Source organism: Berghia stephanieae, chromosome 5, assembly GCF_034508935.2.
Source record: "Berghia stephanieae isolate SIO BIC M18660-M18661 chromosome 5, UCSD_Bste_1.3, whole genome shotgun sequence".
Lineage (NCBI taxonomy): Eukaryota > Metazoa > Mollusca > Gastropoda > Nudibranchia > Aeolidiidae > Berghia > Berghia stephanieae.
This window is the reverse complement of record NC_088364.1, coordinates 4,472,784-4,495,346: the sequence shown is the minus strand read 5'-3', so window position 1 is coordinate 4,495,346 and position 22,563 is coordinate 4,472,784. Positions and strand designations below refer to the sequence as shown.

Below are 22,563 nucleotides of genomic sequence, written 5' to 3'. Positions count from 1 at the left end.
TTGTACATTTTAAAATTCGTAATTTTTAGGAGATAAAGATTGTAACCACCAAAGTAAACTGTAAAAATCAATAATTTACTCTTACAAAGATTACATGACCCTTACAATTATGAAATCTCTCATCAACTTTCATTTTCAATAAGTTTTAATGACTTAGAGATGCTCAAAGTTCTGAGATTGGAGAAAAAAAATCGTAATTCTCCAACTTGTTCGTAATAGTAGCAGCCAGTGAGCCAGGTCTGATTGATAGGCTTTGATTACAACCCTGACCCCATCCCCACCCACCACCCATCTCTTGTCTTGTTTTCATGTTTTAGGAGCTTTATGGTGCTCAAGACACTTTGAGGTCATTTCAGCACCAATAAAAAGAAAGATGATAGAGGAAAAGTAGTAGATCTGATGTCAAATGCGACCCTCTGCCATCCCTTCCACATACAAACATCTTCATCAATTCTACATCAAACTCAGTAACACACCAGGACAATAATAGGTGATGGAAAAAAGAGAAATATGTTGGAGTCCTTCAGAGTCAGTCCTGGACAATAGCAATTTCTTGCTCTGAATAAGATGCAAAGTACTTTCCACCAGAGCTAACAAATCCAGCTACCCATTCACTGCTGGGTGGACAAAATGGGCCAGTAAAAATAATCTTGTCTTTACCCGGGAAAGATCTCAGTCCCTTTGAACGTAAAGTGAGTGCTCTATCAACTGAGCTATCAGGATCCCCAGAGAAATACGATTTGGATTCATATCTTTTATTGTGAAAAGAGATTGGAGATTCTCAAAGAGATTGGAGATTCTCAAACAGCAAAGAATAATAACTTCATATTTCTGATAATTACAATTTTTGATTGCCTTGACATCAACTGTCAGAGACATTCAGACTTTTGAATCCAGTCATTCATGGTTCATATTTCATACACTACTTCTTCCACATATTTAACCGTTTGGAAAGTGAGAAAGGCCAAAGGGAGGAGAAAGAATTTAAAAAGGAAAGAAAGAAACAATCCCCTTGCTCTGTTCTACAAAAACTAGTTTTGATGTGTAAAAAAAAATTTGAGCCATTTCCTCAATCATCCACACGCGTCAAAGCCAGAGATTGGTAAATGTTTCTGACATTCCACATGAAATAGACACACCGATAGTGACAATATAGTATTGTATATATTATGGCTTTTGTTGTTGTTGTTGTTTGATGTAGAGGCATAAACAGAGATAAGCATTGAGAAGGACTGACACTGACGACAAACTTGGGGTCATCAATTCGTGTCTATGCTGTTGTCTAGATTTGTTGGGAAACGTTGACATCACAGCCAGTTTGGTAACTCATTGTTACCACTTATTGTGTGTTTCATTTCATTTCATTTCATTTGTTGGAACAAAATTAATCTGTAATCTTTTGAAAATAACTCAGAATTTCAAGAGTAAAATCTGTATTAACCCACTCAACCCTAACACCGACTATGTCCGTAGTTTACCCAGATTACTTTTACCCCATGCCTATTTATTACATTTTTCTGAGACAAATTATAGGCGTAGTTATCAAAGCTAATGTTTTTAGTTTTTACATGTTAATGATAGTTGAATAAAACTATCTATGCACATGCTCATTTTTAATACATTTTTCCCAATTTTAAAAAGTAGCAAAAATCTTTAAGTTTGAGTGAGTCAACCCATATATCTGCTTCTCACCCATATTTCTCTCTAAATCCTCACTTATTAAATACTTGACTAGGACGAGCAGAACAATCAAATCCCTTTCCATTTCTGAGTAAAACTACAATTAAAAGTTTGGCTTCAAGACTTGGACATATTTTGGTTTAAAAACCCCCACAAATCTGTATGTGTGAATTATCTTCTCATTACAATATTATGTCGAGGTGACCCAGGTGCTTTAGATTCAATTTTAATCTTAACTTTAAAAATCTAAGAGGAATTAAATATTTGTATTGGGCAAAGTCATTCTGGTTTCTTATCAAAACACTCCATCTCAAGTTCGTATGAATTGAAAATTGAACAAAGTTGTTCACTTTTCAATTAGGTGAACTCTAGAGAGTTCCCAATTTTATCAATTTAAAAAAAAATCCCTTTGGCACCTCCTTCATCCTGACAAAACACAGTATTGAAATGATAGGTCATTGTATGAAATGACTTACGACGACAGACCAGACGTATCCAGTACTTCCTGGATTCCAGCACACTGGAGCGAGGTGACCTGATGTATTGGTTACCTCCCATGAGCATCGGATTTCAGCAAGCTCAGATTCCAGCACACTTTTTGGCTTCACTCGAGACTGTGCTAGAATCCAGCGAGTACTGTATGTATAGGGATTAAATCTGTGGTCAGTGGAAATAAGACGAGTTACAGCTGGCTGTGGTCTCAAGCATTCGATGTCCTCAATGGAATTGTCTTGTCATTAAATGATTGGTTTGATGTCCACGGGGGAGAAAGGAGAGCCATTTGGTGTCTTAGGGGTGTGAGGGGAGTGTGGGAAAGTGTGCGGGGAGTGGGGGAGGGCGTAGGGGAGGGGAGGGAACCCCAAGTAGGGGACGGGGAGTGAGGCGGCAAGGGGGGAGGGTGGGTGCATGGGATAGTGTGGGAGGCGTAGGGTGGGTGGGGGTGGGGAGAAGAGGAAGGAATCAACGGTGTGCTGGGTGAAATACCGATGGGGTAAGTGGTGGTGGTAAGACGGTTGCCGTGGCGACGATGCCGCCAGTGCCAATGGAGCTGCTGTGATTGGTGAAGGGGATGAAGAAGATGGCGGTGGTGAGGATGAAGATGATGATGAGGTGGTGGTGGTTGTGGTGATGGTGATACTGTTGTTGTTTTTGTTGGATGTGGGGAGAGGACTAGGCATTCGTCCCTTGACGTCATTCTCCTCGTCATCCTCATCTATGATGGGAGACAAAGGGGAGGCTACCCCATTGGTGAGTATTTCAGAATCATGGCGTCTGCGTTTGACTTGTAGGTGGAGGGGGCTATCCAGTCCATCTCGGTCACTGTCACTGACGCCTCCATTCAACGACTGGCCGCCACCCATCGAAGCGTCGTGGGCCGACAGGGCTGATGAGTTGAGGGTGGTGTCTGTGGTCCTCAGCAGTGATGAATCGTTGTGATCATCATCCTCATCGTCCATCAGAAACCCGCTGTGGTCCAGCATTCCTCCCCCGATTCCCCCTCCTCCTCCTCTATCTCCTTCAGTTTGTTTATAACGAATGCACTTCTTCTTTCGTCTGTGGATTGGAAAGATGAATCCAAGATTTCAGTTAGAACAAGATACAACAAAATCACACGAGGAACATTTCATCAACAACTACAAATTTTGGAACAATTTTAACATTAAAAATTTTTTTTGATCAGCGTTCGTTTTTATTTCATTTCACTTTTATGTCTCGTCCTAAATGACAAGTTTTGCTATTGACTTTTTAAGACCTCTTGTTAAGCATTATCAGCACATTTAGTGGATATTACACTTTTAAAAAGCTATAATATTTTCTGGGCTTTTTTTTTTTTTTAAATCATTTTTGGGTAATATTCTATATCAATTGTCCCCTCTTCAAATTTGAAAAGTCGCATAAGTAAATCTTGATTGCAAGACATTTATTTAAAGAGTCTGACAACCCAAATTATTAGGGGCTTATCATTCTCATTTGAATTCTTTTCTTTTCCAAAAATTGTTGAACATGAACATTCCGTGCCAAAGTAAATATTTTCAGGTTATTGAATTCTGCTTCGTCATTCATTAAGTATTATGACTTCAATTTTTAAACTGCAGATTAATTTTTAAAATCTTATTCCAAAGTTTAAAGTATTCAACATATTGAGAGTCATTCTCTAACTATGGAACTGCATTTGACAAAACTTCACACCAGACAAAATACATTATTGTTACATGCGTCCATCATATGTAGTTAATATGTGATATTTACACTACAACTAGTAGCATCCCAAATGAGTTGGAGAAAAGGTGGTCTGGATATTATTCGTTTATAAAACAATTAATTGTTTAAAATGTTATTTTCCTCCAGTTCACATGTATCTAATATTTCCATTATGACACTACTGTTATAAGAGGAAATTCTCAACTGATAGAAACACCACTGGAATTTGTCCCCATGACCTATAAAAATATCTACAAAAATGGAATATCGTTTACAATTAAATCTTGGCTTTAACCCGTTGGCTAATGTTTGTGTTTTTTTCCAACCTCTTCTTTCTGTCATGGATGGTATAGACAGTTTGTTCATTCTTTCTTTTCATGTGAATAAATGAAGTAAAATAAAATAAAATAAAATATAATTATAAAATTCGTGTGTTTGGAGTTTAATACATATTCTTTCCATTACAGTCTACCCTGCAATAACTTATCCATGTTATTTTTTATTCTTTTTTTTTTTCTCTTTGTATTTTTTGTGTTGCCTGTTTTATTTTGACTGAAAAGGAGGTCGAGTGATTTGACCTGAGTAACCAAGATATCATCACCCCTAATCATCATCTGATTTTGGTTTTTTACCTCTTACCCCACCTAATGTCTTCAAATAAGAATCACCTTTTTGGCTTATTGAAATAAAATAGGTTCCCCATTAATTCATGTCTATATAGATAAAGTTAAAATTCCTCCTAATAGTAATTCTCCTTGATGGATGACTGGTGTGCTTGACCAGATATGGACATGGTATGGAGTCGACGTATAACAAGATGAGGACATCAAAACAAAATGGCGACAATAATTGATACAATAACTCCCAGTGTTTGATACATTGATGTCACATTGACTCATCAATCACTCCATCAATAAACAACACGTGAGACCCACATCTCCATCTGAGACCCACATCTCTATCGGGTCTTGTGTCAAGGTGAGCCGGACATCATTTTTCTTTCCTTTTTTTCCTTCTTAATTTTAAAAAAAAAAAGGTTTTCGGTAATCTAGATTTCTGTTTTCTTTTCCTTCAAATGAATGAAATTATGAAATTACTATTGTTCTCAATCATAATGTAAACTCGAATACCAATGATCACTGCCTGATTCACCTGATGACACATGACCTGACAGAGGTCAAGGGTTACATATAGCCATGTGCATGGTTTGCTCTATTCACAAAGCCACAGATTTCCGGCATTTCTCATCTTGTGACAGGATCACTTTTTGGCATTTTTATGTTCAACAAAGTATTTCCTCCTTGGTTTCCCTAAACGTCACTTCAAATTTTAAAACATTAATCAAAAGATATTTGATAAGCATTTTCTTATTGATTTCTTAAAAAACGAATAAACTTAAATATTATATAAAAAGACAATAAAACTCTAGTCTATGAATCAAGTATGACGTGTACCAACCATGTGAGACATTCTCAAACACAACAGAAGGCTGCTTTTCCAAATCCAATGTATCGCTATTTTATCCCCACCTCGTTTGCCCTAATATTTCATTGGGATTTTACTTGTATTTCATATAATTCTACCAATTTCTCCTGTCAATTTTTAAACTTGAAATAAGTTGACGTTTCAATTTATCTCATGGAGGGGAAAATCTCAAAATGTGGGGGGAAAAATTTAAGTGAGTTTGGAAAACCATTTCACAGTTCATAATAAAACATCGCTCCTATCTGAACTAAAACTGTCACAAGGTAATTCGATCACATGACAATACAATGAGAAAAGACAAGAAAAATGCAAAAAATAATTATATAAATTACTATAATAACATACAAAAAAAGCAGACCAGAGTGACGTGAGGCGATTCTAAAATCTACAAAAGCAAAGCATGCATAGAGTACAGTCCAAATCAAAAGGTAAGAATAATGATTTAGTATTGGTTGAATAGAATGATGACTAAATGAGCCTGTGGAAATAAATGTTATACAAATATCATGATAAAAATCCCTTCGTAAAGACATACATATCATTTTATTATCTTTTTTTTAAAAAATCCTTATCCGCTACTTTCCCTTTATCTGTAATACCATTTTGTAACATGAATGTACATGTCATGTACACTTAAACCATTGAGTGATGGATGCTTTTTAAAAAAAAAGTCACTTTAATGAAATTGCAGTCCCGTCTAGTAGACTTTTCCAATACAAATGAATCACTTTTCCTAAAGTCACTTTTTATTTCATTTTTTTTAATGGACTGATTACAAAAACAAACATCAAAGTTTCTGAATTCTAGTGACAGGAAACTGGCTCAGTGGAAAATGGATGAGATGTTGCCAATTTTTAAAGCTCTAATTTCAATAAAGTTTTAAGATTGTAGATTTTGTCTAAAACCCACAGCCAAGGTCATTCCTGTTTGACGTGGTCCTGAGAGTTTTTGCCGTGATGAGGATAATTAAAATTGATAGATATTTGAGGACGAGTTTTCTGACCAAATTTTTCAATCCACATCTTTCTGAAGTATGGCAGTTAACTGGTTAATCCAAATGTGAAAATGTGTCTATGAAAATGTCAGTCAGACAAAGCAGAGAAAAAATACAAGAAAAAAAAAAAATCAGCCTGCCTCAAACTGGAGATCCGAACCTCAGACCTCTGGATAACTGGTCAGACATGCTACCATTACACCCCTCATTGACCAATAACCAGGAGGTGTGCAGTTGGATTCCCATTCGAGGCAGTCTGTGGTGTAAAGGTGGCACGTCTGACCAGTCATCAAGTGGTCTGAGGTTTGATCCCCAGTCCAGGCACTCTGATTATTTTGTCTATCCCTGCTTCATTCACACCTTGTCAGATTGTCTTACACCGTTAGTGTCTGCTCCATAATTTGTCTCTTTTAACTCTCTCAAGTCCACCATCATTGAAAATCTATCAAATTTGCTCCATTTTTAATTCATATGAACCCGAGACTGAGACTGCATATCATATTTGGCCGATTTAAAAAAAAAAAAAGATTGTCTATAACTTATTTTTTAATGCTGATAAAAACAAAAAACAAAAGAAAAATTAATTTTTTTTTTAATTAAAAAAAAAATTAATTCTAAGTGCTGACATCAAGTCATCGTAATACAAACAAACCATTGTAAGATGCAAATAATAATAATATCAAAACACCCAATGCATATAAATCTGTAAGTTATGAAAGATTTCATTACATACATCGATACCTGCAAGCAAAATAAAAAATTATTTCTTTCTAAATAAAAGAAAAATAAAGACGATGAAAGCATACAAAATAAAATGAAAAAGTAAATACAAAATGTTAAATATGCGAAAGTGTTTGAAGAAAAGCTGAAATGATGGTGGAGGAGACGTTTTGAGTTCATGACAATAATAAGCAATAATAATAAATATTGTGACTAATGCTAAAAGCCTACAGGATTATGGAGTCCAATATGCAGCATGCAGCAAGCAGGAGGTAGGTATGATGGGATTGAAAATGCCACTAGGGTCAAGCTGGTATACAAGTAAAATGTGAGGACTAAGACAGATATGGATTGAAATGAAATAAGCCATGAGATATAGTGATCACAAGCTGTTCTAGTGTCTACGCATTCCAAGTGGGGGAGAGAGAGAGAGAGAGAGAGAGAGAGAGAGAGAGAGAGAGAGAGAGAGAGAGAGAGAGAGAGAGAGAGAGAGAGAAGAGAGAGAGAGAGAATAGAGAGAGAGAGAAGTAGAAGAGAGAGAGAGAGAGAGAAGAGAGAGAGAGAGAAGATAGAGAGAGAGAGAGAGAAGAGAGAGAGAGAGAGAGGAGAGAGAGAGAGAAGAGAGAGAATAGAGAGAGAAGAGAATAGAGAGAGAGAGAAGAGAGAGAGAGAGAGAAGAGAAGAGAGAGAGAAGAGATAGAGGAGAGAGAGAATAGAGAGAGAGAGAGAGAGAGAGAGATAGAGAGAGAGAGAGAGAGAGAGAGAGAATAGAGAGAGAGAGAGGAGAGAGAGAGATGATATGAGACGTGATTGAGAGTGCACAAAGTACATGTAGAAGTGGTTGTGATGATCTGATAAAATGACAACAAACACCAGGACTCTGACACCAACAGCTGATAACGATGACATCAACAACACTTTAATGTACTTTGGAAATTGTTGACAGACAACTTAAACATTTCCAATCTTTGCTGTTTCCATTCCTCTTTCACTTCAGACAAGGGAAAGAATGATTCGAAAATTTAAAAAAAAAAAGATTTTAAAAAGGACAAGACTGCTGAACCTTTCCCATTAAATCTTTAAAAAAATTAATGACCTTTAAAAAATACAAAAGAGCTCTAATAATAACAAAATGTCGTTGTTCACATAACTGTTGAAAAATATTTACTTTTTATTCTGGTTAGTCCAATTGTCCAATTGTAACCACTAGTTACAAACCGTTTCAAAGGTGAATATTGCATGAAAAAAGATTGAATTTTGGCTGACATTATGTCCTTAAAGAGAAACCCAAAGCGCCATCGCGTCACCCCAACATCTCCTACTTTAAGCAGAAAAAAAAAATGTAGAAATGGCCACATGACAACAAATAAAAAAGAGCAACATTGATGTTTATAAAAACAAGAAAAAAAGAAGAAAAATTATAATTAATAGAAGTACCATGGGTCTCAAATTAGAATTTTTAAAAAGGAGGAATATTTCGCGTCTTTCGCGGAACACGCATTTTATCAGGAAAAAATTGATGGCCCTATCAAAGACAATAGTGATAAACCATATCATCATTAACATACATATCAATTGACACTAGAAAAGAGAAGAGATTATTACACAACTGACACGTATGGAAAATAGCCTTGTAACAAAACAAAATAAAATTAATGCAAGTTATCTTTTCACAGTAAAATAGCGGAGAATGTGAAACAGTGGAAATCCGCTAAATAGCGGAAATTTGAGACCTATGGGTAATAAAAAAAATACATAAACCCACTGCATGAAAATCAAATAATAATAATATAAAAATAAAAACCCAAATCAGTTCCTTATTAGAAGAAAAATAAATTGTCCAAACAAAATAAAATGAAGATATTTGGAAAATGCAAGAGAGAAAAAAAGGTGAAAGATAAAGAGAGAGAAAGAGAAGGATAATGTGTGGTATTGCTGATACTTCTAGGCATGCATGCGGCATTGCAGTGCAGACAACAGGCATGGTAAGGAATGGATGGATGGATGGATGGATGGAAGGACTACCTTCAGAAGTAAAAAATTCTTTTGCTCTGGTTCGAGCATTGTCTGGTCCGATTTTTCATGTAATGACCTGAAAACATTGGAAGGGTCAGAGGTCAGGTGGGCTGGTGGAAGGTCAGCATTGAATGGCAAAGGTCAAAGGTAGAAATGGTGGATGAATGGGGGGACAACCGACGTGCACATATATGCAGATCTGACATCTGAACTCCCTTATGGGCCTAGTTTAACATTGTTGTAATGGACAATATTTTGCGCCATTTTATGAAATTTCCATTACAACAATGAGTCCATAAGGAATTGGGTTATCAGACCTGTAAATAAGTGCACGTCGGGGAAAACATTTGATTTTTTTAATTTAAAAAATCCAGAATAAAAATGTGGACGTTTCTCATAAAATGACAATGACACATAATTTATAATTTGTACATAAAATTCTTTCTTTACAAGAGGCAAGAAAAAAGCCATAAATTCCAAAAGGGAAATAATGTCAATTTAAAGGTCAGTGACGTCCTTCGCCTAAAACAAAAAAGCCTTGAAAAATTTTTGGGTGAAGACCATATGAAAATATTTCACACAAAGCTTCTATTTATAAACTTGTCTTAACTTTAAATCATTAAAAAAAAAAAAGGATAAATATCCATCTACAGACCTGCCAACTTGAAAATATAAAAATTCGTAATTGTTTTTTTGGAGATAAATATTGTAGTCACCATAATGACTTTAAAAGTCAACAATTTACCCTCACAAGGAATAATTGCCACTTCCAAATCCTTTAAAAAAACTTTTGATTCTAGCATCAACTTTCATTTTCAATATGTTTTAATGACTTAGAGATACTTTTTAATGACTTAGAGATACTTTTTAAAGACTTAGAGATACTTTTTAAAGACTTAGAGATACTTTTTAAAGACTTAGAGATACTTTTTAAAGACTTAGAGATACTTTTTAAGACTTAGAGATACTTTTAAAGACTTAGAGATACTTTTTAAAGACTTAGAGATACTTTTTAAAGACTTAGAGATACTTTTTAAAGACTTAGAGATACTTTTTAAAGACTTAGAGATACTTTTTAAAGACTTAGAGATACTTTTTAAAGACTTAGAGATACTTTTTAAAGACTTAGAGATACTTTTTAAAGACTTAGAGATACTTTTTAAGACTTAGAGATACTTTTTAAAGACTTAGAGATACTTTTTAAAGACTTAGAGATACTTTTTAAAGACTTAGAGATACTTTTTAATGACTTAGAGATACTTTTTAAAGACTTAGAGATACTTTTTAATGACTTAGAGATACTTTTTAATGACTTAGAGATACTTTTTAATGACTTAGAGATACTTTTTAATGACTTAGAGATACTTTTTAATGACTTAGAGATACTTTTTAAAGACTTAGAGATACTTTTTAAAGACTTAGAGATACTTTTTAAATGACTTAGAGATACTTTTTAAAGACTTAGAGATACTTTTTAAAGACTTAGAGATACTTTTTAAAGACTTAGAGATACTTTTTAAAGACTTAGAGATACTTTTTAAAGACTTAGAGATACTTTTTAAAGACTTAGAGATACTTTTTAAAGACTTAGAGATACTTTTTAAAGACTTAGAGATACTTTTTAAAGACTTAGAGATACTTTTTAAAGACTTAGAGATACTTTTTAAAGACTTAGAGATACTTTTTAAAGACTTAGAGATACTTTTTAAAGACTTAGAGATACTTTTAAAGACTTAGAGATACTTTTTAAAGACTTAGAGATACTTTTTAAAGACTTAGAGATACTTTTTAAAGACTTAGAGATACTTTTAAAGACTTAAGATACTTTTTAAGACTTAGAGATACTTTTTAAAGACTTAGAGATACTTTTTAAAGACTTAGAGATACTTTTTAAAGACTTAGAGATACTTTTTAAAGACTTAGAGATACTTTTTAAAGACTTAGAGATACTTTTTAATGACTTAGAGATACTTTTTAAAGACTTAGAGATACTTTTTAAAGACTTAGAGATACTTTTTAAAGACTTAGAGATACTTTTTAAAGACTTAGAGATACTTTTTAATGACTTAGAGATACTTTTTAAAGACTTAGAGATACTTTTTAAAGACTTAGAGATACTTTTTAAGACTTAGAGATACTTTTTAAAGACTTAGAGATACTTTTTAAAGACTTAGAGATACTTTTTAAAGACTTAGAGATACTTTTTAAAGACTTAGAGATACTTTTTAAAGACTTAGAGATACTTTTTAAAGACTTAGAGATACTTTTTAAAGACTTAGAGATACTTTTTAAAGACTTAGAGATACTTTTTAAAGACTTAGAGATACTTTTTAAAGACTTAGAGATACTTTTTAAAGACTTAGAGATACTTTTTAAAGACTTAGAGATACTTTTTAAAGACTTAGAGATACTTTTTAAATGACTTAGAGATACTTTTAATGACTTAAGATACTTTTAATGACTTAGAGATACTTTTTAATGACTTAGAGATACTTTTTAATGACTTAGAGATACTTTTTAAAGACTTAGAGATACTTTTTAAAGACTTAGAGATACTTTTTAAAGACTTAGAGATACTTTTTAAAGACTTAGAGATACTTTTTAAAGACTTAGAGATACTTTTTAAAGACTTAGAGATACTTTTTAAAGACTTAGAGATACTTTTTAAAGACTTAGAGATACTTTTTAAAGACTTAGAGATACTTTTTAATGACTTAGAGATACTCATCAAGTTTTGAAATTGGAGGGAATATTTTTCAATTTTATGATTTTTTCGTAAAAGTAGGCAGGTCTGTATCTAAATATAATTCAGTCTCAAACAAACAAACAACAACAACAACAACAACCCAATAAACTGATGGCCTGCACAAGACTATCCCTGAAAGATTTTAGTTTTTTTTTAAATTGGCACAGACATGACCTACTAAAAGTGTCAGCACATCTGATGTAGAACTGATACATACAAACAAATTGACATTTTAAAATGATTGATGAGAAAAAATAAACAACAAAAAAACAAAACAAAATAAAACTATTATTCGATGTTGTGAATCGGAAAGATGGAAAGGAGAAAGTAAAAAGTTTGTAAGAATCGGTGATGAAGCACAAGGATAGAGAGAGAGAGACTGTACCTAAAATATTTGCTATGGAAAAAAAAAATAAGTGAAGAATTTTCTAAATTGTCTACCAAGAAAAAGATAAGATAAAGGGGTGAGATTTCTAACAAACTGCAAAAATCTGGTTAGAATTCGGCAAAATAAAGAAGATAAAAATATCAAGAAAACAGAATATCTACATTTATTTTTGTTTTGTCTTTATTTCTACTTCAATGAAGAAAAATGAAATTTAAAAAACAAAAACAAAAAACAAAACAAAAACTGATCCTATTAGTGAACTACCAAAAAAAAAAATATAAAAGAAACAAACTGTTGGGAAAAATAAAAACTAAGAGTAAAGACAGTGGAAACAAACTGAAAGAATTTGAAGAAATGGAAGATGAGAGGAGAATTTCCTACAGGAATATCAAGATTGATGTCATCTCCTTGATCGGATTGACCTAGATATTTCATTTTCAACCAATTGCCACTAATACGTGGTATTGTCCAAACTGTGTGGTGGCTACTTCATTACTATAAATGCTGCTGCTCGAAGCTTGAAGAAATAAATAACAATGTGAAATTGAATGTAAGCCAAATTGGCCCATCAATGTTTTTGTTTATTCATCTTAACAACGCCACTACCACATCATCTCATTCATCTGTAGTGTGTCATTCATCCTGTTTGTTGATAAAGGGGAAACCCGAAACATCCATTCTATCTGTTTTTGTAATTAAATTGAAGCTTACATTCAATTTCACATTGTTAACTATTTCATTATTAACCCTTTGGAGGCGAGGGTCTATCCAAGCAGCAATGCCATCATAGAGGAATGCATTGAAGCCTCAGTCAGTCAGTCAAATTCATTGCTACCATTGCTCTCCAGATAGAAATATAATGAGAGAAAATCATGATTGCATCTCGCCACTAGACGGTTTTAAAAAAATAATAAAAAAACAAAACAAAAGAAAACAAAAACATAGAGGCCATTTTTCAAAGAGCTAAAACGGGACACCATAACACACACAGCACCGTCATGACCCCAAAAAACAACAGTGTGTTTGGACTGTTATAAGATAAAATCTTGATTTAGAGCTATTTCTGTTCCTTGTTTTATGTGCTGGCAAAAAAAAAGCTTAATCCTGGGACGTGTGTGGGTCATCTCCATACAAATAATCAGTCCAATTAAATTTTTCTCAGATTGCCAAAACGGGACAATCCTGATTTTATCAGGACACACCCTTGGCCGCTATGCAGAAACTAAACCTGGACACAAACAAAACTCCCATTCTAATGTGACAGATCACCAAAAGAGTCGTAGCAGAGATTTGACTAGAGCTTTATTGAAGCCAATGTCTCATCCCTGTGATCGCTTTCTGCTGGGATGACAGGGATGCCAGTAGAATCCATGGACTACCTAGATTTGCCATGTAGGAATTTCAAGAAAGGCTATGAACGCTGGCAGCAGTAGGATTTCTTGAAGGGAAATGGTGGTGGTTTTCACACAGGCAAAAGGTCGTGGCATGGAGGTGGGGGCACTGGGGGGTGGGATTGAATGGTGTGCTGGGTGCTGGTAGCCTTTGTAATCTCATAGCCTAAAACTGGCCAAAAAAAATAAAATCTGCCACAATTCATTGCAATGATCACCAAAAGAAGTGAATGGCAAGTTGTATGCAATAAATAGTACAACAAATGGGATCATTTGATTCCTAGAGCACAACGAATGGCAAATCACTTTTATTTCCTTTTGGTGATGGTTGTCTTGAATTTGGACATCATTTTAGGGAATTGTTAGGCTGTGAGATGACAAAGGGTACAGATGGGTGGATGTAGTCGCTGGGCTGGCATGGGGAACTTGGCTCTGGCAGAAATGATGATGTCAATGACTATGAGGCATCATTGAATAAGCAACGCTATCCTTGCTGCCAAAAGGGATGGGCTAACCTTAACATTTATATATTATTTTGCACGAATTAGGGTTTTGAGTCCTGTAAACAGATTGATAGGCGTTTTGCAATGTTTTTGCACGTTGTTTTCACTGTGATGCCAGTTTAAGACAACAGAGATAGAATGCTGGACGGGATGGGGATGATATGATGATTGTGGGGGAAGGGGAGGTTGAAAGGACAGAGAAGGGATGGATGAGACAGCTTTGCTGTGTGTTAAAGTCTTTGTCCAACTTTCAACTGTAACGGCAGGGACCTGAGATGAATATCACATGATGAGGGACCATTCTACAAGTTTAAAATGATTAGTTGATGATAATGGTGATGATGATGATGATGATGATGATGACAACAAAAACCAAGACCAACAGAATCAAAGGTCAACCAACCCACCTGCAAGGTTTACACCACATTGACTGTTGGTCCATTCCATAACGCGCTCTACACTTTTTCTCATTGACACACTCGCCTGAAACAAGAACACACAGATTAAAATAATGGTAACACACAACAAAACATGATTGATTGACATCAATACACAATAGTATCCAAGGAAAGGATGGGAAAACAACCCAGAGTATTTATTACAAATCACAAACTTACCATAATCTGACATCAAACAATAAATCTGTATGTAAATTTTCAATATTAATCTAAATTTGAAATAAAATGCAGAATATATTCTCTATGAATTATAACAAAAAGTATTTCATTTTTTCTGCACAATCTGTATTCATTTGTGATTTATCTTAAAATGTCATTCTTAAAACTTATGTTTAAACATTTGAATCCAAATAATTGCTTTTAAACTGCCTTACTCGGAAACAAAACATGTTTTTCAAGTCCCCCCCCCCCCCCCCAATATTGATGGATAAAATTACCCTCCCTTATCTTGTCCAAAACTCTCACCCCGAGGATTTCAAAGTGCAAAGAGTATAATAATAATAATTTAATATTCAAACTTGATAAATGTTCATATCCATTGTCAAATTGGCAGATCCAGTAATTCCCGTTATCTCCATTCTATTCTACAGCCACTCCACCCCACCAACCTGGTTTAATCTCCAACTCTCCTCCGATGCGGGCCCCCACAGGGCCTGCCACACTCATCCCCTCCAATGGACTGGCCCCCCTCATACTGGGGCCCAAACTGTGGAGCCTCATCAAGCCTCCTCCTCCTCCGACCCCTGGTCCTCCTCCACCTCCCTCGGTGGGCATCCCACCTGGACCCATTTCCTTTTTCCGTTTCTTTTTCTTCTGATGCACGGCGTAGTTGTCTCTGGCAGACCATCCAGGGTAAAGCTGTAGATGGAGCTCTTTCTCCTTGCGGGCCATTTCATAGTATTTGGCTTGCTCAGCTCTATCTAAGGCGTGCCACTGGAAAGGGGGAAAACACAGACCAAGGTTATATTATATGGTCTCAAGTCAAGCTGGTTGGAAATTAAATAATTTTTGTTTAAATTTTATATACTTATCAATGGCTTTAGTTCTAGACAGGTATCTCTGCTTTTAATTTTGCTTTACATCTAACATTTTTTGTGCCCCCCCCCCCCCCCTCCTCCTCTCCCAATAAAAAAAAAGAAAAAAGAAAAAAAAAGAAAGAAAGACAGAAAATTATAAAAAATTAAATAACCTCATCAAAAATCCGTGAAATATAAATATGACCAACCCTGGCCATAAAACTGTTCCCAATGTGCATTTAAAAGAATAAAAATTACAATTTAAAATAATTAAAATAATTACAATTATTATTTTTTTCTCATGAACGTGAAAATGACAAAATAAATTGTATATCTAAAGAGTTGTTATAATATGTCTAAATGGCAATTGACACAATACACAACAGAGATGGGACTTGCCTTTATTCTTTTGAAAACTTCTGGGCTGGTTTAAAGAATGAAAAGCATACAATCTAATACAATAGACAATAACACAATGGTAAACATAAAGCTTTCCATATCAAACTGATGACAAGTGTAACTTCATCTTTATCATCATTAAAAGACAGGAAAAACCCAAAGTGAACAAAACAAGTGAAACGCTGACAAGCCTTGGTGAAGATCAATGACATGTTGACAACACCTAAAGAACTCTTTGAAGTAAATACTTTGATAGAGAAAAAAATGAGAAAGAATAACAATCGAGTATCAATCTGACAGAATCAAATCTGCTATCAGCAGTTGTGAGATAGAAAGAGCAAAACGACGAGGATGTGAGAAACCAGGAGATCACAGAATTGGTCGACACTCACGTTATAGACAAAATGCTTACAAACCGTGACACGACCATGGCAACCACACACCAAACTGACTGGAAACATACGACTACATTTGTACATATTTTTTTTTAACCAGAAAAGTAATCACACCCCCCCCCCCCTCCCTATCTTCCTCCTCCACTTCACCTTTAGAAAATTTCCTCTTATAGCAAAGGAATCAATCAAAATTGATCAAGGACAGTTGAGATCAAAAATAGCTCCACTAAATTGCAGACCGTTTGAAAAGCTTCGAAACTACCAAAATCTTTAAAAGATGTGTCATAATTGGTGGTGGGTTTTTAAAACAATCCCAATGTCAAGAAATTGGTGTTTTGAAATATCCAGCACTGTGCCGTGTGCCAGACTTTTTACCTTGCATCCCTTTCCACTCAGGTGTGAAAAGGTATAACTGTCTGCCTACAGGCAATGTCAGACATTGTAAGAGTGGATTTCAGGGACTCCTACGGCAAATTTCTTTCCACAGGAGAGTCAGCATCTACTTACCCTTCTTCCCAATATCTGATTGATGGCGGCCGATTCTTTGAGCGTACATTCTGATATAACTTTTGGTCTCATCTCCTTCATAAACAGCATAAAGGCGTTCAAAGGTTTTTTTACATAAGGCTTTTTCCGTTGACTTTCTTCCACCGAGCCCCCTCCTCCTAGATGGGGGTTTTTACAACTAGAATTTTCATCTCCATGGGAGGAATTGAGCTGCCTGTAGGGTTAGGTAGTGGTGACGATGGTGGTGGTGGTGGCGGTGGTTTGTGGTGGTGCGTTGGTTGAATAACAAGACAAAGGACGGAGATGGGGAAGAATGAGGTGACAATATTATAAGTCATGGTAGGATATGAGAATCTTCTTTTAAAAAAGAAAAAAAAATGAATGATAAAATTCCCTCCCTGAAAATGAAAGTGTGCAATTATTGGTGAAGGTCTTCCTTGGTCAGGCCTTGCTGGAGATGAGAGTGTACCTGTTTGACATGTTGTGGTGTGATTGACTGAGGAAGGAAGACGAGGAGGAGGAGGAGGAGGAGGAGGAGGAGGAGGAGGAGGAGGAGGAGGAGGAGGAGGAGGAGGATGTGAAGGACGAATAGAGCGGGTGATATGTGAGAGAAGGATGAGCAAGCTTTATATATAAAGGGATCTATGAAGGTAGCGGAAAATGCAGGAAATGAGAAAGATAAAGAAAAATAAAGGCAAAAGCAAGGAGGTTCTCACACATTAAAATTATTTTTTTTAAAACCTGCAGTATTAAACCACCAACCACCCAACCATCTTTGAGTGAAGTTTGATAGCCCTCAAAAGTCGTCTGATCAATTGACAAAACTTCTTATGCAAAACAAGCCAAATCCTCATACAACCTTGACAATCCAAGATGCTGACAAAACCTCAAATGTCATGACAACCTACAGATTGGACCTGAAAACATCACATCCCAATAGCTCCTTTTTATTTCTAAAACATACAATTTGCATTCCTTGTCTTTCCAACTAGATAAACTCAACGACTTATGTAGACAGCTTATAAAAAATTCTCAATACAAACCTAGAATCATCCGGAAAACAGTCAACTATTTCAAGAGTCAATGCAAGTGACAATCAAAACGACTTAGTCGTACTGGACTCAAACAGACCCAACCAAAACCCTGAAAAAGACCACAAACCGACATCCAACCAGTTTATCAGTGCCGACAGCGTCCACGGAATCTGGAATCAGACTAGACAGGATATCATCCTTGAACATCTGCTCCTATTACGACATCAAATCAGGAATGTTCCATTCCTACCCACAAATCCTGCAAGCCCCAAAAATGGCTTTGTGGCTGGACACACCTCTGACGTGGTGGCTATGGAGATTGACACTTACCCTTCTACCCAAGATCTGGTTAATAGCCGACGATTCTTTCAGCGTACACTCGGCTATGACTTTGGGCCTCATTTCTTTCATAAACAACATAAAAGCATTTAGGGGTTTCTTTATATGGGGTTTTTTCTTGGTGGGTGGAGATTCTGGTGGAGGGTGGTGGTGATGGTGGTGGTGGTGGCGATTGTCGTGGTGGTGACTGTAGGGAATAGATGGATAGATGGGTGGGGGGAAATGAGAAGAGGGATGAAATAGTGGATGGATGGATGAATGAACAGGAATGGCAGTATTCTAGTTGATGGTAAATGCAAAGATATAAATAAAAGCACAACAGATAATTTATTTAAAGGTATTAGCATAAACAACAAATAATAAAAACTGAGGTTAGAGGGAAAAGAAACAAAACAACAAAAAACCGTCGTGGAAATATCCTTTGACTGTAAGTTAAAAAAAAAAGAAAACGAGAATGTGGATATAGAGGGGAAAACACTACGTTACAGCTATGGTAGGGCAGTTTATGATGATGATGATAACGATGAGACAGAGCAAAGGGAGAAAGGGGCGGAGTGAAGCCAGGGTCATTGAGCAAACTAAAAATATCATCAAAAAGAGATAGGAAGTAGATGGAGTAGTGTTCGTGAGGAAAAAGGGAGGGGGGGGGGGGGGGGGGTTGCAGACACAGATGCCCATCTTCCTGTGTCTAGGTACACTCTCATTGTTACAGCAAGGCACTGACTGGTATGGGTGGAGACTATTTATCTATCAATCAATCAACCAACCAATTATCAATGACTGAATGAATAAATGAATGAGCGTTGTCAAATTCCATTTGGAAAATAACATTTTAAATATTACTTAATGAATAAAAAATAAAATTACAATCAGAAAATCATAAATCCTATAACTTAATATTGAAATCCAAAATATGAGAACTTCAAATCCCAAATGAAAAAGAGTAAAAAGAAATATAAAAGAATGAAGGGATTGTGTGAAATGGCGTGGACATCTGACACGATAGAAGAGCATTAACTATTTCAACAGTAACATTTAAATGTTTAACTGGAATAATAAGAGAAGATAAACAAAATTTGATCCTGACTTGAAAACGGAATCAAATTTGTAAAAATCAAACCAATAAAATCCTAATTAGTTGTAAGTTATTATTTGATAATCATTTGATTAAATTCTTAACATTTTAATGAAAAGAATCTGGATTAAGGTAAATATATTTTTTAAACCTAGCTTAAAACCGCCAATGGGTAAACACAACAACATTGGCAGTTGATATACCACCATATTTGGTCATTGTGTTTGAAATCGCCTGGGACATGGGAGTTTATGTGACCATCAAGTATTAATCCACCCAAAATGCAGCACGTTTTAATTTTACACCATTATTTCTGGTAATTTGTCACTTTTAAATACTTAAGAACTTATAAAATGTAGAACATTTGACCAGCTGATCATTATTATTATTATTATTATCATTATTATTATTATTATTCGTATTCTTCTTCTTATTTTTACAAAAGCAACAATGTTCTAAACTTGTTTCAAAACTTTTGGTTAAAAATCAAAATCTGGTCAAATTTGGACTCAAACAAACAAAACAAAACAAAAAACAACAACAAATAATAACAAAAATACATCTTCCTAACCCCATCAAGTCGATGTGAGAGGCAAGTCTGTGGAAGTGGTGAATCTGTGGTAATATGTGAGGCTAATAATTGCCTTGTCCTTTAGTCATAGGACATTCTACTTCTGATCTGTAGCTACCCAGTTTGAGTCCTGGGCATGGGAAAAGGCTCTTTAAATCGCATTTTGTCACCATACTCAGATGTAAAATGAGTACCTGGTCTGTAAAAGTCTTTTCTGTCTTCAAAAAAAAATTATAAAAATTGTACTTGGCCTTGGATGTCTATATGTCTCCTTCATATAAAGGCTTACTGAGGGGTTTGAGACCCCTTGTAAAGAAGTTTGAGCACGTTTAGTGGATATATCATAAGATATACTCTGAAAAAGCACACTTAAAAAATAATTTGGCCAGAAAACTGGTCCTTCAAAAATCGATCTAAAATGACCTTTGTCTTGCAAAAACTCTCAAACCTGGGGTTTTACAAAGTCCCAGGTTTGAGAGTTTTTGCCAAGATGAGGGTCATTTTAATCAAACAATATATGGAAGATGAGTTTTCCGTTCAATTTTTAAAAAAATTCAGCAGCATAGAAGCTCATGTTTTGTTGTTAAAGCATTGTTTGTAACAAGAGGTGATGACTTACCTATGAGACTCCTGAAGGAGTTGAGGTGACATGAGTTCTGACTTGGGCCCTCCCCCCAGGGGGGATGCGTGTGGAATGGCTGGGTGGGGGGATAGGCCGGGGTGGGACAATAGGCCGGGGTGGCCATAACGGGACAGGGAGGATAGACTGGGCGGGAAGGAGCCCGCAAAGGCACCTGATGTGAGGGGGTATCCACTTGGCCGCCTGAAATGGAACACGGGATGGTGGTGTTAATGATGATGATGATGATGGTGGTGGGTGGTGGCATGATTGATGGTTGTGATGATGATGAAAAGTAAATTTTTCTTATCCAACTTAGCCTATGCATTATGCCTTCAACTTTGGACCTCTTGGGAAATCAATAACGTTTGCTTTCTACGAAATATATCAAATTTTTAAAATGAATTTAGAGCAAAAAATGTGATAAATGGCAGAACCATTTTCCATTTAGGTGTGGGTTGGAGACTCGACCTCCACTGCGACTGTAACTATTGGTGGGCGTCCTGGAATGCCCCACCACCATCCATAGCACCCCAAATGGATCATCGCTTTGACGCAATGGTGGGGATGCTTGAGTGTTTACCAGCGGCAAAAGCCGTTCTGGTTGATAGTCACTAGACCATCCTGGAAGACTAGCTGCTTGGACTCAACCACCTTATCCCAGGCATTTGTCTGGCTAGCCACTGCTAGCTAGCTGGACTCCCCTCCATTCTGTTTTATACCATCCATAGAGACAGCAATAGCACAACTTCCCACAGTAGTGTGGATCCCAGCACCCTAATGACACCCTCACCCTTCTACTCCAACAGACAATGGTGCTACAGACATAAAGACAAGAGGTACTTAACCCAATCTAGATGATCGTTGTTTATAATAAAGGCCCCGGCCATCATAAACTAGAGCTGCCAACTCCATCATGGTATATATATATATATATGAGAGAAAGAGAGAGAGAGAGAGAGAGAGAGAGAGAGAGAGAGAGAGAGAGAGAGAGAGAGAGAGAGAGAGAGAGAGAGAGAGAGGGAGGGAGGAGAAGAGAGAGAGAGAGAGAGAGAGAGAGAGAGAGAGAGAGAGAGAGAGAGAGAGAGAGAGAGAGAGAGAGAGAGAGAGAGGGGAGGAGAGAGAAAGAAGGCAAAAATAAAAGAGGAAAAAAAAAACAACAAAAACAAACAAAAAACACCCCCAAAATACAGAGGGGAAGGAGGAGACCGGCCCAATTTGTCTGGTTTATTACTGATGTTTAATTTCTTTTACCTATTTTTTATTATATTATATATTTATGGTGGTTAAAATTATATATAACATGACCTGACATGTCGTGCCTATTGCGATGAAAATGTCTAGTTGGCATGTCTGAGTAGATTTAGTAGCCCTGTAGTAACGGTATATCTCATAACAAAGTAGGCACCGTAGGTAAACTTGCTCCCTAGAATCATAGAATCAACAACTCCCGTAGTAGCTTTATTGTCTCCTCTTGTAATGATATTATGACGATGACAGACAAGTGAAAGACACTTCAGGCCAGGGTTTGAAGAGACACAAGACAGATTGATTTACAGACTGGATGATGATATAAATAAACCTTTCCTGATGAGGGACTCGTTAAATACAAGCTGTACACTTAGATAAAACACTCACCTGTTCTGCCACCCAGATGAATTGTACCAAGACACAAAACTACACATTGAACATGTATTTAACGTTAATTTTAGTCTGTTCCAAGGACTCTAGTGAGAACCCAACTGGCAGTCTTAAAACAATAAAGAGCAGAGTGAAGTCATTCCATACCCAAGAGCCTGATAAGTGTCATCTTAAAATGCTAACAACAGGCTTAGTGCAGTTCGAATTGGATATATGCTCATTTCGGAGAAATTCTCTATTTCTAATTAATCTAAAATTTAACTCTAAAAATCCGAATCTGGGCCAAAAAAAAATAATTTAAAAAATAATTTTAAGCAGCAAGTCGTACTCTGTCGTACTTTGACTTTGAACAAACACATTGTAAAAGCTTTGGCTAGAATACGT

At 35.9% G+C, this 22,563-nt stretch overlaps 1 protein-coding gene across 8 annotated transcripts in view; it reads right to left on the bottom strand.

Annotated features, from left to right (window-relative positions):
• Positions 1–303: 303 nt before the first annotated feature.
• Positions 304–22,563, bottom strand: part of LOC144972262 (protein pangolin, isoforms A/H/I/S-like) — a 122,100-nt gene continuing 99,840 nt past the window's right edge. For 4 of the 8 annotated variants that reach the window (XM_078913316.1, XM_078913321.1, XM_078913318.1 and 1 more), the window contains 5 exons: positions 20,539–20,742; positions 16,901–17,114; positions 15,192–15,516; positions 14,533–14,608; positions 304–3,234 (listed from right to left, as the gene is read on the bottom strand). In XM_078913316.1, coding sequence (XP_078769442.1) covers positions 2,418–3,234; positions 14,533–14,608; positions 15,192–15,516; positions 16,901–17,114; positions 20,539–20,742 — 1,636 coding nt within the window. In that variant the 3' untranslated portion in view covers positions 304–2,417. Of the gene's footprint in view, positions 3,235–9,106; positions 9,174–14,532; positions 14,609–15,191; positions 15,517–16,900; positions 17,115–18,264; positions 18,461–20,538; positions 20,743–22,563 lie in introns of all 8 variants that reach the window. The other 4 variants (XM_078913317.1, XM_078913320.1, XM_078913323.1 and 1 more) reach the window with 3 other exon arrangements.